Source organism: Manacus candei, unplaced genomic scaffold (genome assembly GCF_025592945.1).
Source record: "Manacus candei isolate 608988 ecotype Guabito, Panama unplaced genomic scaffold, ASM2559294v1 h1tg000035l, whole genome shotgun sequence".
NCBI classification, from domain to species: domain Eukaryota; kingdom Metazoa; phylum Chordata; class Aves; order Passeriformes; family Pipridae; genus Manacus; species Manacus candei.
In genome coordinates this window covers 3,724,991-3,739,628 of record NW_026138083.1, presented here as the reverse complement: position 1 = coordinate 3,739,628, position 14,638 = coordinate 3,724,991, and the positions used below count along the sequence as shown (strand labels likewise).

At 43.3% G+C, this 14,638-nt stretch overlaps 2 protein-coding genes across 5 annotated transcripts in view; both read left to right on the top strand.

The window, feature by feature from the left end:
- The first annotated feature begins 356 nt into the window (after positions 1 to 356).
- Positions 357 to 14,638, top strand: part of USP34 (ubiquitin specific peptidase 34) — a 147,118-nt gene continuing 132,836 nt past the window's right edge. The window contains exon 1 of the mRNA XM_051792973.1: positions 357 to 454. The gene's annotated coding sequence lies outside the window, so the exon portion shown is untranslated. The remainder of the gene's footprint in view (positions 455 to 14,638) is intronic.
- Positions 492 to 14,638, top strand: part of XPO1 (exportin 1) — a 33,745-nt gene continuing 19,598 nt past the window's right edge. The window contains exons 1-4 of one of the 4 annotated variants that reach the window (XM_051792976.1): positions 492 to 652; positions 4,325 to 4,456; positions 8,094 to 8,195; positions 12,771 to 12,843. In XM_051792976.1, coding sequence (XP_051648936.1) covers positions 4,331 to 4,456; positions 8,094 to 8,195; positions 12,771 to 12,843 — 301 coding nt within the window. In that variant the 5' untranslated portion in view covers positions 492 to 652; positions 4,325 to 4,330. Of the gene's footprint in view, positions 653 to 1,168; positions 1,334 to 1,356; positions 1,375 to 2,896; positions 3,266 to 4,324; positions 4,457 to 8,093; positions 8,196 to 12,770; positions 12,844 to 14,638 lie in introns of those variants that run through there. The other 3 variants (XM_051792978.1, XM_051792980.1, XM_051792977.1) reach the window with 3 other exon arrangements.

Here is a 14,638-nt window from a genome sequence, read left to right as displayed (position 1 = left end):
CTGCTCGTAGGGGACCCGCAGCTGAGGGGGGGGCCAAGTTTAGTGCGAGCCGCTCAAGGCGGGGGGGCGGCGGGGATGGGGGCGAACTGAGCGCCGGGCGGGGAGGGCGGCAGCCGCAGGGGCAGCGAGAGCCGGCGGGGCCGGGCCTGGGCGGCGCGGGAGGCGCAGCCGGGGACGATTCCCCCCGCAGCAGCGAGGCCGCAGCGCCGCGCCGGCCCCTTCGGCGGGGCTGAGGGGAAGGCGCGGAGCGGAGCCGGGCGCGGAGCCCCGGGGCCCGCGGCGGGCGCCTGGTGCAGCCAGGCCGGGCACGCTGCGAGGGCAGGAGGAGTGGCGCCACTAACCCCGACCCACCGCCGAGCAGCGAGCGCTCGTTTTCCTCCCCCCCTCCTCCTCTTTCAGTGGTGGTTTTTTTCCCTCCTTCCGTGGTGTGGTTTCATTTTTTTTCCCTTCTTCCGTGGTGGTTTTTTTCCCTCCTTCCGTGTTTTTTTTTTTTTTTTTTTTTTAAATTGGGAGGGGGTTATTTTTGGTGGTCTTTTTTTTTTTTTTTTTTTTTCAAAAATTTTTTTTTTTTTTGGTGGCGTGCGGTGGTGGTTAGAAACTTGGCTCGCCCGCCCCTACTTTTCTGAAGGAAGAGGCTGTGAGAAACCCTTAGGTAAGCGAGGGCTGGCTGGGGTTGGGGGGGTGGGTCGCGGTGGGGAAGGCGGAGGGGGCAGAGGGGGGGATTTTGGGGGGGCTCAGCCGTACGTGTGCCCGTGCGAGGTGCACAGAGCGCGGTGTGTGCCGGCAGAGCTGTGATGGACCCCGTGGAGAAGCCCCGAGGGGCGGGGGTGCGCCGCGATGGGGTTCGGGGTACGAGCATCCCCGGGCCGGCCGAGCGCGGCCGCGGGTGCAGCGGGGGATGCTCCTCGTGGGGAGGGGGCCGGGCGGGCCGGGGCCGGGCACGGGCGAAACCCGTGCGGCATAATCTGTAAATTATTAGGAGTGGAAGTTTCCAGAAATATTTTTTTGTGTGTGTGTGCGTGTGTGTCTGTGCAGCAGTATTGAAACGTCCGCCTGGATCACGTGGGGAGCCCTGTATAGAGCGCAGGGCTGGAGCCCAGGGGAGGAGGAGGAGGAGGAGGAGGAGGAGGGAGGGGCCGCGGGGCCGCCGCGCTCCGCAGGGCCCCGGCCCGCCCGACCCACCGCCCGGGCTCGTTCCCCGCCGCCTGCCGGGGCCCGCCGCCCTTTCCCGGGAGCCGGGAGGGGCTTCCCGGGAGCCGCTTCCCGGGAGCCGCAAGCCCTGCCCGCCCTCCGCGGCGCTGCGGCGGCAGCCGGGGAAGGGCCGCCGCGCTGGGTGGGTGGGAGTTATTTCCAGCCCGAAAGGAGCGCTCCGAGGTGTGGGGCAGATGTGATTTAATCCGGCTCGTCCTCCCGCTTCACGTGTGAAGCGGCGAGAGGGGGAGAGGAGCTTTCGCTGCCGTCGCTGGCGTGTGAAGCGTGATGCGTTTGGGAGCCGCTCACCCCTCCTGGGTGGGATTTGCGAGTGATGCGGCTGATTCCTTGGAAGAGGAGGGCAGTTCGCTTGCATGGCGTGCTTGGGAATGGGGCACAGCGACTCACACGGCGTGGTTTTTTTTTTTTTTTAATCGCTGCCCCCAGTGAGCTTTAAATAGCTGGGTTGAGGGTGCTCTAGGATTCGTGGTGAATACTCAGCATTTCTTCCTATTAAATGCCTGCTCTTATTGCTGTGCTGCCGAAATGAATCGGGTCTAGCACAACAAGCAAACTGTTGTGTTAAAGGTCCAGGGTCATCGAGAGTTGGGATAACTGTGTAAACAGTGCTGTAAATGCAGTTCTTTTGACCTTCGGTAGATGTCACATTCTTGCCATGTTGTAGGTTGTAGTTCAGTTTTTTTTTTTTTTTTTTTTTTCTTCTTTTTTTTCCCCCCCAACTTTTCCTGTTTTGTTTCTGTTTCCCCCTTTACTGGCAATTAAGAATTGATCAGTGGTGATTCTTGGAGCTAAGGTTTAAACCCGTTCCGGAGTTCGGGCGCGATGGGGGAGGGAGAAGTGTAGGAGTAGAGTAAATCAGAGATTACGAGCTGCATGTGGGTATGGTGTCAGGAGCTGGGTGCAGTCGGTGTTGCCCACAAAGCCGCCATTTCTGTGTTCCAGCTGCCGGGGAGGTGTAGGTCATTTCGAAGATAATGCTGGGAGTGGCGGAGGGCCCTATTCAAAACATTTCCTTTCTGCTCCCCTGTGGAGAAATGACTTCTCCTGGTCACGCGGCTCCTCCTTTGCCCTCTCGGGGCCGCGCGAAAACCCCCGGGAGAGGCTCAGACCTGGAATGAATGGTTCCTACCTGAGGACATTCCGCGTAGTTTGGAAAAGCGCTTTCCCGGCTCCCGCTGGAGCCCTGGAGGCCAGATGTGGACAAAAAGGGGCGTGCCTGGAGCCGCGTGGCTGAGAGAGCATTGACTGCTCTGATCCCATCCACTGGGGCGCTTTCCTGCCCGTGCTGCTGCCCGGTGCCCTCCTCTGCCAGGTGACATTTCCGAGTGTCCTCCTGACTCAGAGGAATGACATCAACAGTGAACTCGGCCTTCCCTGCCGTTCTGTTTCTTGCTTCCAAACTTGAACGTTGCGATTTTGAAAACTTTCAGGAGTTGGGGGAGGGAGTGTTAATTAATTTTAGTTTATTTTGGTTTCTACTTGACGTTCGTTTCCTTCTGGTTTTCCAGGTAGATGTAAAAAGACTGGCTGATGTTGAAATGGAGCCCTCAAAATTAATGTAGTAATACTGACTTTTTAACTTGAAAATCCAATTAAAATATTTGGGTTTGAAGCTATTTTTATATATATAGAAGTAAAAGAAATTGCTTGAGACAACTTGCAAGTAATGCATTTCTAAACAAAAGATTTTCCTTGTCTGAATGATACTGTAGGACTTTCACTTAATTAATTAGTAATTACAGGGGTTGAGGCACAGGTTTGTCTTGCTCTCCTTACTTTTGAACATGGCTTAAATACATAAAGCATAAACCAAATTCTTACTTACATATGGAGTTATTTAGTGAGAGCAAATCTGGCTTTGGGTTGCCCTGAAGAAGGGGTTGGCTGGGTGTGTGGGGTGTGTTTCTGGAAGAGTTTCAGGTTGTATCTCTCTGAGTGTGCACGTGGCTCTAGTGAAACTTCTTCATTGATCCTGCAGTTGTCCAGACTTCTGGCTGTTTGAAAGAGCAGTTTTGTGTGGAATTTGTACCTTTGCAGAGCTCTGAAAAAGGGGGTGAGTGGCACAGAGCTGCTGTAGAGGTGGAGGGTGGGATTATATCTCAACAGTCACTGTGAGAAAAGGGCAATAAACTCGATTAGGTGTCTCCAGCATGGGATGTGTGAGCGTGAAAAGGGTAGAGTATAATTTACCATACAAAATTTTATGGCTTCTGGCTAATTTTTCTGCTTTTCACGATTATCTTTATCTCATACCAGTCTCTGGCTGATAAAGCATCTTACATGCACACCCCACCTGACTCCCTTTTGCATAATATTGAGGCTGCTCTATCTAGGACAAAGAGTTAATGAGTGTGTCCCTGGTTTGAGGGGACCTGAAGCCTCCAGTAGAATTCCATTTGGGTTGGAAGTGCTCTTGTGTGGTAAAGAGTAACCTGCTGATTTAACACTCCCTTTGCTTCGTGTTCCTAAAGTGTCTTCAGTCAACTTACTTGGTTTCAGTGGTCATTTTTTACTTGTATGTAGTTAACTTACAAGGTGGGTTTTCTTCCCTCCCCCTCAAGTATTTGAAAAATGCCCTCTGGCTCATTTCTTGCTGCGTGTGTAGATCACGTTTCAGCTCCAGACCCAAGTGTTTAAAAGCTTTTAGACCTCCTCTGAATGTGCCTGTTGGCCTTGGGAACTCGATATTGGGCAGAGATGGCCAGTGTGGGGTTTGGTTGTAATGATCCAGGGGGTTCCTACCAGCAAACTTACTGGTTGGCATGTATTTAGGGACTGGTAGGGCTTGATACCTGCTTTGAAATAACTTCTAGGGTGCTGATAATGCAGCCTATTGACCAGTCAGGCTCTTATTAAGTGTTTTACCTGTTGAAAGCCCTGAAAGATGAGTTGGGGCAGTAATGTATGAATTTTTGGGGGAAAAAAAAGGCAGTTTGTCCTGGTGTATTCCCCCAATCAAAGCAGGGTTGGATTCAGTGCTACCTGCTACTGCAAACATCAGCATCTCATTTCAGTGAGATGAGCTGAGTTGAAGCACTTGCTTTGCAGCTGCACCTGAGAATAATTTCTTACTAATTGATCCTTTTTTTTTTTTTTCAAATTTATTTTGCAGTAATCTATGCCAGCAATTATGACAATGTTAGCAGACCATGCAGCTCGTCAGCTGCTGGATTTTAACCAGAAACTGGATATCAATCTCTTGGACAATGTGGTGAACTGCTTGTACCATGGAGAAGGTGCACAGGTAAGGTGGGCTTGGAACCTGCTCTTATTGACCATGTTTAATCAGTTAAAAAAATGAATCAGATAAAAATCAGTCATATTAGTGAATTTACTGTGCTGGTGACTGGCATGTCACTGAATTCCTACTGTGAAATGACATTTAGAGAAATGTTTGGTGTGTGCTCATTTCTAGCTTGCCTTCTGCTGCTGAGAGGTGGTGGCAAGTTCACTTCTGCTTGCAGCTCACCTTTTCTGACTGAGTTCTTCAGGAAGATCTGAATTACCTGTGACTTGTTATCATGGACAGGATCGTGAAGCCAGAAATTCCAACAGTGGCTTCGCTCAAAAATTGTATTTAGCAGAAAAATCTTAGTGATGTTATTACTCTGTGTTTACAAAGAAGCCTGTCACACATATTTAAGAAAAGAGTTTGTTCCTCTCTTGTGTCTGGTCTTTTTTTTTGCCCATTGCTGTTTGCACAGGTAGTTCTTGCACTATTTGGACTTAGTACAGATTGTGAATTATTAAGTTGAAATTTAGGGACTGTGTGCATTTGTGTCTTTGCACATACTGCCTTGAAAGTGAATCTTGTATTGCTTTTATCTATTTCTTGAACTGTTTTGGAAGTGAGACTTAAATGTTGAAAGCAAGTATTGCTGCAAGGTTGTTGGCACAGTTCCTCCTCTGGCAGATTTTAATTGTTCATGCTCAACAAATCAGGAGTTTCAGTGTCAGGCATCTCTTACTAAGATAGTCTTGCACAACAGTAAGAAGTGAATTAAATGAGACAAAGTAGCTGATGCTTTTCTATTCCTCCCAGCTGTTAGAATAAACAGCAATATACTTGCTTTGTGCATCTGTTTAGGAAAAAAAAAAAAGCTTTTCTAAGGCTTATTAATGTGAATTCCTACAGGTTTTGAAATACTTCGCTGTGATTTGAAATATTTGCATTTTGAGTGTCCTAAGTTCAAATAGGCACTTGCTGTAGTTTTTTTTAATGCTCAAATGGCAGAAAACTGTATTTTTCTGAGCTTGTATTCTTTGCTTTAAAAATATGGACTTCTGAGCACTTGTTTTGTGATGTATTTGTTTACTGCCTTACAAAACAAGTGATGTTTATAGCATTGCTTGGTTTGAACGGAGTTTAAAAAGTTGGGAAGGTTTATAAGGAAAATAAACGATTAACACTGAAGACAATGATCAAATTGCCATTGTCCTGGCATTGTGAGAAGTTGCTTCACTTTAAAAAGCTGGATATAGTCTCCAGTGTTTAGAAAATTACTGCTATAAGAAGCAAAAATTCAAGAGGTGGTGTCTGACTGGCAAAAGTGAGTTATGATGTAAACTTATTTTAAATACATGTACTAGCATGTGTCACCTCAATGAAAACTTGTTTAGCTGTTTTAGTGCGTTTCCAAAGGTGGAGACATTCCAGTCAGTCTGAGCTTTTACCTCTTCCAGGGAGTTCAAAGGTTCCTGCAGGAAAAGATGATTCTCTGTGCAGTCTGAGAGCTCAAATCATAAAGGGTGACAGGGAAAAACAGAAGTTGAGGAAACTAAATATTAAAATTGGGACATTAGCAATGGTTTGCCTGGGCTAGATTAGGGTAATGTTGGGGTAAAACAGGTTTAAAATGCAACCTGGATGGCCTGTGCTGAACTTGCTTTCAGATTCACCTGTCTCCTCCTCCTGCTGAAATCTTATCTCTGCTTGCAAAACTGTTATCTGCTCATCTGTATTAGGCAAGAAAGAAGCTATTTTCTCTCCTAAACCTTGAAATATTTTTCTCTTCTTAGCTTCTCTGGGTATACTTCCTGAAAAGAATGAATGTGTCCCCAGCCTAGTGCAACACATGACTAAGGAGATTTCAAACAGCTCATAGGTGGTTACCTGCTCTCATCCCAGACTCTTTAATTCCAGTGAGCTGTTAGATCTTCACATGGCCAGAAGGGTTATTGGCTGATTTCTTTCTGGTATTGACAACACCACTGAAGCTTTGTTCTTGATTGAGCATGACTGTTACATTTATACTGCTCAGAAACTGCAGGAGTTGGTGTGCAGAAAAGGGAGGGGTTAGTGGGTATGAGAGTGAACTTTCCAGTGTTTGGGAGAGGGACATGGAGTGTCTGCAGTTTGTTGGTGTTGAAATATGATCCTGCGACATGTCACCAGTATTAGAAGCAGAAAGGAGGCCAATATGAAAACACACTTTCAGGTTGAACCTGGAAGTAATGCAGCTATTCCTTCCCTCTTTAAACTGTATCAAAAGTGCTGATTTATTTTTTTTTTTTAACTCTGATGCCATACTGTAACAACATGGCTCCTCTGCTTGTGATCTCAAACAGAATGTGTGTGTGGTACTTGTCCATGTCACATCTGCAGGGACTTCCCTGCTTGTCAAAGTCAGTGTCAGACTGGGAATTGCACCACTGGGCTCATTTATACCACGTAGGGATGCTGGGATTGTACAGATGTTTTAGATATTTTTGCTCTTTGCTGTCGTGGCTTCCAATTTTAATTTGTAAATCCCATACCCTGTTTGTCTGTTTCTTGCATTATATGTATATAGATTTTGGGTCTTGATTGGGTTTCTGTCTTACTGAAAATACTGTTTTCTTATACCAGTTGATGATTAGCTCAAGTGTCTTCTTGGAGCAGACTAGAAACCCGCATGGCTGTAGTAAGTTCTAGCAGCTGAAGTTAATCCTAAAGCAAAGCTTTAACTGCTTTGTAATTCTGTTGAATTGGCTCTACAGAGCAGTGAAAGGATGAACTGATTTCTGTTAGTTGTGATGTAAAATGTTCATTTTGTTGATAAGGCAGTGTCCATGCTTGCAGGGACTATAATTTACAGTGAGATTTGTCAGTACACTGCACTTCTGGAAATAGCAAACAGCATTTTGGCTCCCTAAAAAATGCTTATGGACATCCAGGCTTTTGCAAAGTGTGGCTGAAATGAATCCAGCTATTCCAATGTGTAATTGCTTCAGATGAGGTTTTGCAAGTTCCTGAAACCACAGCACCTTGTACAATAATTGATAATGTCAGTCCCAAGGAAGAGCAAACCATTAGCATGACCAGCTCCCTTCCTCCCCCCCCAGTCAGTGTTATTCCTGTTTTGTGAGCTGTCAGATGCACCAAGGATCCCTCAGAAGCAGGGATTGGAGACCTCTAATGCTCTGCTCCTGCATTCTTCAAAATCAAACCTCTTAATTCCTACATCAACAGCTTTGCAGCATGATGCAGCACTCCTTAAAGCTGGCACTTTGTAGGGGTGTTTCTACTGGAACTAGAAAGTTTGGGTGCCCTTGAATGAAGTTTTATCAAGAGGACTTTGTGGGAGGGGAGAAAACTTCAGTCCCTAGTATATTTTCCCTGTAATGTGTGATGTTCTCACTGCTGGTCTGGATTCATTGAGCATGGAAGAGTGAAAGTAATTCCTGTCTTGCATCAGTGGCTTTTGGAGTTTGGTTGGTTATAAACTTTAGCTGGCACACAAGGAGGCTTAAGGGACTTGTTGCTGCTGGTTGAGCTCTGCCTAACTCTTGGATAAAGGATTTAAAGAAGTGTTCCATGTTAATGTCTTCGCTGAGAGTATGTAATTTCTTAAATAATCTCATGCTAACACTTTTTTTTTTTAAATCAAATTTACTTTTAGCAAAGAATGGCACAGGAAGTGTTGACTCACTTAAAAGAACATCCCGATGCGTGGACAAGAGTTGATACAATTTTGGAGTTCTCTCAGAACATGAACACCAAAGTAAGCAAATCAACTTTTATTTATTCAGTTTTCCTCTTTCTTCCATTCATAAACTTTGAGGAAGGTATCTCATTCCTAGCCATAGGCTTTCTTGATTCGAACCACATTTTTTTTAATTGCCTTGTTCTCAAAGTTGGCTTTAAACGAGAATTGTAAATGGACAAAAATATTTAGCCCTCCTTTTACATTGACAAGGGTTTCCCCTTCCCTCCCCCTTTTTTTTTTTTTTTTGAGGATGAGCTAAATTGGAATCCCAAGCTTTTTCTCAAGGCACATAAAAGCATTATGCCAGTTCCAAAGATTGGTGTGTGCCTGTGGACATCTGAGTCATAATTCTCCTGGAGCCACATTTTGTCCTTGGGGAGGTGCTTGGCTGTTTGTGATCACAATTAAAAGCCACGTGCACGTAACTGAGGAGAAAATTTGTCCCTGGGAGTGTTAAAATATAGAAACTTTTAAGATTTTGAGCAGTCAGTGAAAGTTAAGCACCCCAAACTCTGTAGTATGAGATCAGTCTTTGCTGCTGTGCAGAACACATGTGCTTTGTGCTGCTGTGTGAAACTCAGCCATTGTGGTAGAGACTAAAAGGGGCACCAGTCAGGGCTTTTCCTACAATTTTAAATGCTTTGCCTTAAGACTTCTTAAGCTTGAACCGAAAAGTCGATCAAAATGTGTTTTCACTGTCTTTAAGTTGGATGATTATTATCTCAGATAACTGACATGCATGTTTTTCTGCTGGATACACACTGTGTTCAAACAGAAAAAAGTCGTGTTTGGATGGTTTCTGAAGTCCTGTGATATTCATGAAGCAGTTCCATTTTTTTTTTTTTCCTCCTTGCTCTCTGAAGTTGAAGGGAAAACAGTTTAAAGAACTTCCTCAAAGTAACACCTTTAAGCACCTTTAAGTAACAGTGTTTGCCTGTTTGCTTGCCTGGTAAACTTTGCTTTTTATACTGACAGACATTACTAATGTTTAAGTTGATTTATCGACAGTATTTTTAAAAACTCAAAATTTGTCTTGTGAAAAATGAGATGATTAGAGGAACAGAAAGAAAAGCAACAGGTAAAGAATTCTTCCATTTACCTAAAATTGCAAATGATTTGGTGCCTAAATTTATGCACTCTGACATTTGGCTTTTATGCAATCATAATTTTTTTCTTTAATTAAAGCTGTTAACACTACCTGATATTAATCATAATGTTCCATTATGTTGATTGCTTGTAATAGGAAGAAAAGGGGTGTCTTCCTGTGCAACTTGACACAGCTAGGCTTTGACGGCAGGCCTCCACAAGGTCTACCCTTTTGATTCCCTTTAACTGAATTCTGTTCATCAATTGTTTTTTTTTTTTGGTTTGTTTTTTTTTGGTTTGTTTTTTTTTTTTTTTTGGTTCTTGGGAGGTGGGAGGGAAAGGGATTCGGTGCATAAAAATAAGTAATAAGGGTGCCATAGAAATTTCTACCATAGGGATCGTTTTTTTCGTGCCTTTTTGGTTTGGTTTTTTTTTTTTTGGAGTTTTTGCTGTTACCTGTCCCTCATCTTCATAACTGGGCAGTGAATTAGAGAGTTAGGAATAAGCAAAGCAAGAGCAAAGTGTTGTTCACAAAATTGTTTTAACCTATTTTTAATCAGTTGATTAAAAATCCCGTAGTTCAAGTGGCAGAACTTTGTAGAATAGGTGTCAGCAACTTTTTGGGGGGCTTGTGTGTCTTCACTGTCAGGGGAACAGAAATAATTAGACCCATCAAATTAAATGAAGCTTAAAAACAAACTAAAAAACCCTTGCAGGTTGTTCAGGCAGGTACGGGAAGAAGGATATCCAGGTGAAAGTTGTGCTGTTGCAGCACTTGAGGAAAAACCTGATAGGTCAAGTGGCAGAACTGTGGAATTGGTGTCAGTGACTTTTGGGGGGCTAATTATCAGGGAAATACAAAAATTTAGTCAAATGAAGCTTAAAAACAAAGTAAGAAAACCCCAGAAGGCCCTTTGCAGGATGCTCAGGCAGAATGAAGAAGCCCTTCCAAGGGAAGAAGGATGTGCAGGTTAAGGTTGTACTGTTGGAGTAGTTGATTAAAAATCTGATAGTTCAAATGCCAGCACTGTGGAATTGGTGTCAGTGATTTTTGGGGGGTTTAGTGTCTCTAATTATCAGGGAAGTATAAAAAAATTAAAACCATCAAGTCAAATGTAGCTTAAAAACCAAGTAAACAACCCCAAAGGCCCCCTGCAGGATGTTCAGGCAGGCTGATGAAGTTTTGGAATTGGTGTCAGTGGCTTTTTTGGGCTTGGTGTATCTTAATTGTCAGGGAAATAGAAAAAATTAGAACCACCAAGTCAAATGAAGTTTAAAAACAAAGTAAAAAAACCTTTCAGGATGTTCAGGCAGAACCTTCCAACATGGTATGGCAAGAAGGATGTGCAGGTGAAGGTTGTATGCAAAGATTTTATTTATTCCTGCTCCTGTTCAGTTTTATTTGTGAGTACAAGGAAAAATGAGTGTTTTTAGGAGTGAGGAAGAGGTGACAGGGCACTGCAGAGGGCAGAGCTGAAGTCACACGTGTAGAAAAGGAGTAGAAACCTCGACAGCATGAACCTGGTTCAGAGTTTAAGGTCCATGAATCCAAATGAGATATTTGAGCAGATAATGAGGGGTAGGTGTGGCAAATTGCTGGAGGTGTCTGTCCTTTTCTTGACTCCAGGAAATACCAACTAGGGGAAAAAAAAAAAAAGGACTTAAAGATGTGGTCTGTCCTTAGTTTGTCCTCAGGCTTTTCATTTAACTTTGGTCATCTGGTGCTTTTGTAGAGTTAAACTAGACTTGCCATTCTGGTTAATGGATATTAAGCTAATAATAAGCTGGTTATTAAGCTAAATAAGTTCACTTATGGAAAGAAGTTTGAAAGCAAAATTAACGTTTTTGGGTAGCTGTCACCTGAAAGAAATATTAATGTGTTCCTCTAGACTATAGACATTTAACTAGGGTTCAGATCTGCCTCAGGAAAGTTAGCACTGTCTGATGTAAATATTCATCCTGTCAGCACTGTTAGGGGCTTTTGTAAGTATATTTTGTATTGGGAGCCTGGATCAGTTGCAGATGTGTCTAAAAATTTACAGCAGGGGCTGAAATCACTTCCTGGGAAGCATTTAGCTTAACAATGCTTTTTTCATGAAAATTCCCATGATTTCATTTAGCTTTTCTGTCAGATAAGTCAATTTACAGGTTAAAAATCGAACTGATAAACTTTTGCTGCTGGCCATGGAGGGGAAAAAAATTACCCTGCCAACTTTCTGTAATCCATGTTTTGGTTTTTTGTTGGTTTTTTTTTCTTGGTGCCCAAGATTTTGGAAGGTGACAGAATATTTTACAGATGTAGGACATGCATGTGGAATCTCCTGGGCAGTGGGGTCAGGTAGAGAAGCAGAGGGCTGTAGGTTATGTCAAGATGAGAACAGCAAAAATGCCATTTTAATGCAATGTAGGTTGGGACAGTCTACATTGTGTTTTTTTGTAATGAAACCCAAGTTTCCATGATCCCTTTGGTGGAAATGCTACTGATCCTACTTTGTGTAACAACTAACCATTTTAAAGAGGAACTCTTATTCTCAGCCAAACTTTGAACTGTGAAAACTCGAGTTTACCTTTCAGGCATTTGATGTGATGTGGTTTTTTGGGGTTTTTTTGTTTAGTTTTTTTTTTTTCTTCCTAATCCACTGCAGATAAAGTGAAGGGGAAAGTCCTCGTCCCCTTTTCTCTCCTGTCCATTCATGCTAATGGGGTTTTACTAATTAAAGTTCTTTGATATCATCACAAACTCCTTTCCCTGTTACTGTGAGTTGGCAGTAGGGACAAATGGGCAGAGGGAAATGGCCTTTTTACTGATTTCTGGGCAAACATGACGGGTTCCATAGGAAGGAATTCCTGAAAGGTAAAATGATTTCCAAGAGCTTATTCACATTTTTTTAAATTGTTCTTTGACTGAGCACAAAAGTTCATCTTTAAATAGTAGAAAATAGCTGCCATATTGGGGTGGGTATTGAAATAAAATAAACCTGTGGGTTGTCTTGCTGTTCCTAAAGTAACACACCAGTGAAGTTTGGGAAATACTTTTCTTTAGGAAGTGCCAGTGTCAGGACATGTGATGCTAAGACAAGATTTCTTTTTTTCCAGCTCTTAGAGGAACAATAGGAAGCTTGAGACACCATCCAAGCTGCTAAATATTTTAGGAGCCTGGTTGTGTTAATAGGAGCAGTCATTTATGATGCAAATTCATATCTGGCTGCTGCTTCTCCAGATACCCAAAATTGTCTGCCAGAGGGCTTGCCATTATTGGTTTTCCCCCCTCCTGGTGTGAGCATGATCAAACAGCAGGACATAGTATAGCCAAGAATAAACCAAGAAAATACAATGCATGAAACCTCAGTAAATGGGTGAATAGACGTATATTTTTAATAAAATCGTTAGCTTAATAATCTTGAAGCCTTAGATGTTAAGTGTGAATGTCTGATTGAATGAGAGTCCTGAAAGCTGGTTAGTCCTACAGTAATGTACTCACATTTTGTTCTTCTCCAATTTCAGTATTATGGGCTGCAAATCTTGGAAAATGTGATAAAAACAAGATGGAAGATTCTTCCAAGGAACCAGTGCGAAGGTAGGGAGGGATTTTTCTTCTCCTCATAACTTTGGGTATTAACTGAGATTCAGACTGTCAGTCCCTGTGTAAGTAATTTTCAGCTTCAGACACAATTTTAGTGACTTTTTGTCCTGTTGTAAGATTACCTGAGCTTTTCTGGATGATGAAATCACATCTTTTTGTGATTGTGGTCTCAGTGGGGTGGTGAGCACCTGAAATTCTGTAAGTTTGGGAAAAAGGTGTGACTGATGGTTTTGAAACATCTGAGGTGAGCTGCTGGTTTGGAGCTAGAGGCTTTGATTTTTCTGTTCTTGGCACGGAAGGTTTCCTTCAGCCTCTCTGGGCTGTGTGTGCAGCCCCAGCAGGGTTCTGTCATGTCCTGGTAGACTTTGGGCTCCACCTGGGAGCATGTGTAGATCTGTGTAACCTTTCTGAGTTATTTTAAAATAGAAACACTAAGGAAATGCACAGTTTTACCTATTAGTGATCACTCATCCTAGGCAGTGTGATTCTCCAAAGTTGGTTTTAGTGCATGTGAGTGTATATACAGGTCATGTATAGATTACTGTAATTGGTGCAGTGTAGGGTGATTAACCTGCCTTCTCCCATCACTGCAAGGAATCTGGAAGTCTTAAAATAAATACTGTTTAGTTTGTGGATTTTTTTACCTCCCTCATAGGTTGCAGTGTGTGCTGGCTTTTAGCTGTTGGCTGTAGTAAATGGAGGTGCCTCAGTGGTACAGGACTGGTGCTTGTTCAAATGGTTTTGTGCCAAGTCATCATCACTTGGACTTCAAAACTGCTTTAAATTCGTGATATTGAATGTTGTCACCATTCTATACTTGGCTTTTTATTAAAGGCTGCTTTTGGAACTCACTAAAGTTACTCCAAATCTCTTGTGTTCTGCTGTGAGCTTTTATTAAATTTTTACTGCCAGTGCTTAGGTCCTGAACTATATTATTTAAAACAGAAGAGTAAATGGTGATGAAAATATGTGTAGAGAGAGACTTTCACATTTTTGTGCTTGCTGCTCACCTATCCCCCCATCCCACAGATAAAGGGTAGCTCTCTTGGAAAGCAAAAGTGAAAGTGGAGTTTCCATTCATTCTGCTGTTTGACTGGAAGGTTTCTAGGGAACAGCTTCAGCTGAGGCCCAGACACTACTGTGCCCTTTTGAGGCACTAAAACAGCACCTTAGTTAACTAAAGTTAACTCTTCTGTGTGCTTTTAATAATTAGAGTGTCTCAACTTAGTAGTATCTGGTTGCACTCCTGACTCTGAGCACTTAGTTTCAGCATCTGGAAGTTTGTTTTTTGCTGGGGTAGCAGAGCAGGAAGAAAGGAAGGAGTTGTGGTAGAATAGTTGACAGAGAGATGTTCTTACTTGATAGTTTGGAACTGAACAAGTGCCAGATCCAGGATGTAATGCAGGAATTTTAAGTCTCAGAGACACTCAAGTGCATAGAATAGCTGAGAAGTGGTGGTGGATGAGGTCAAGAACTACCATAACTAGAGCTTGATATGTTACAGTGCAAAATAAAGTTACTGTCTGTAGCTGTGCAATCAGCTTGGGGTATATTTTATTCTTAACTTCTCCTGACTTCCATGCCTCCAGAGGGGGAAAAAATCCTTCCTGCTGTTTTAGGGGAACTGGGTCAGCTGGGTTTTACTCGTGTGGTTTCTCTTGTACATCAGCAGAAGAAGAACCAAATGTGTTTCGTGTACTGTGGCATTTGATCCATCCTGGCCTCAGTGATGTGGGAGGCAGAATCTGTTCCATCTCTAATCCAGTTTAATCTGGTCTGTGGTGGTGGT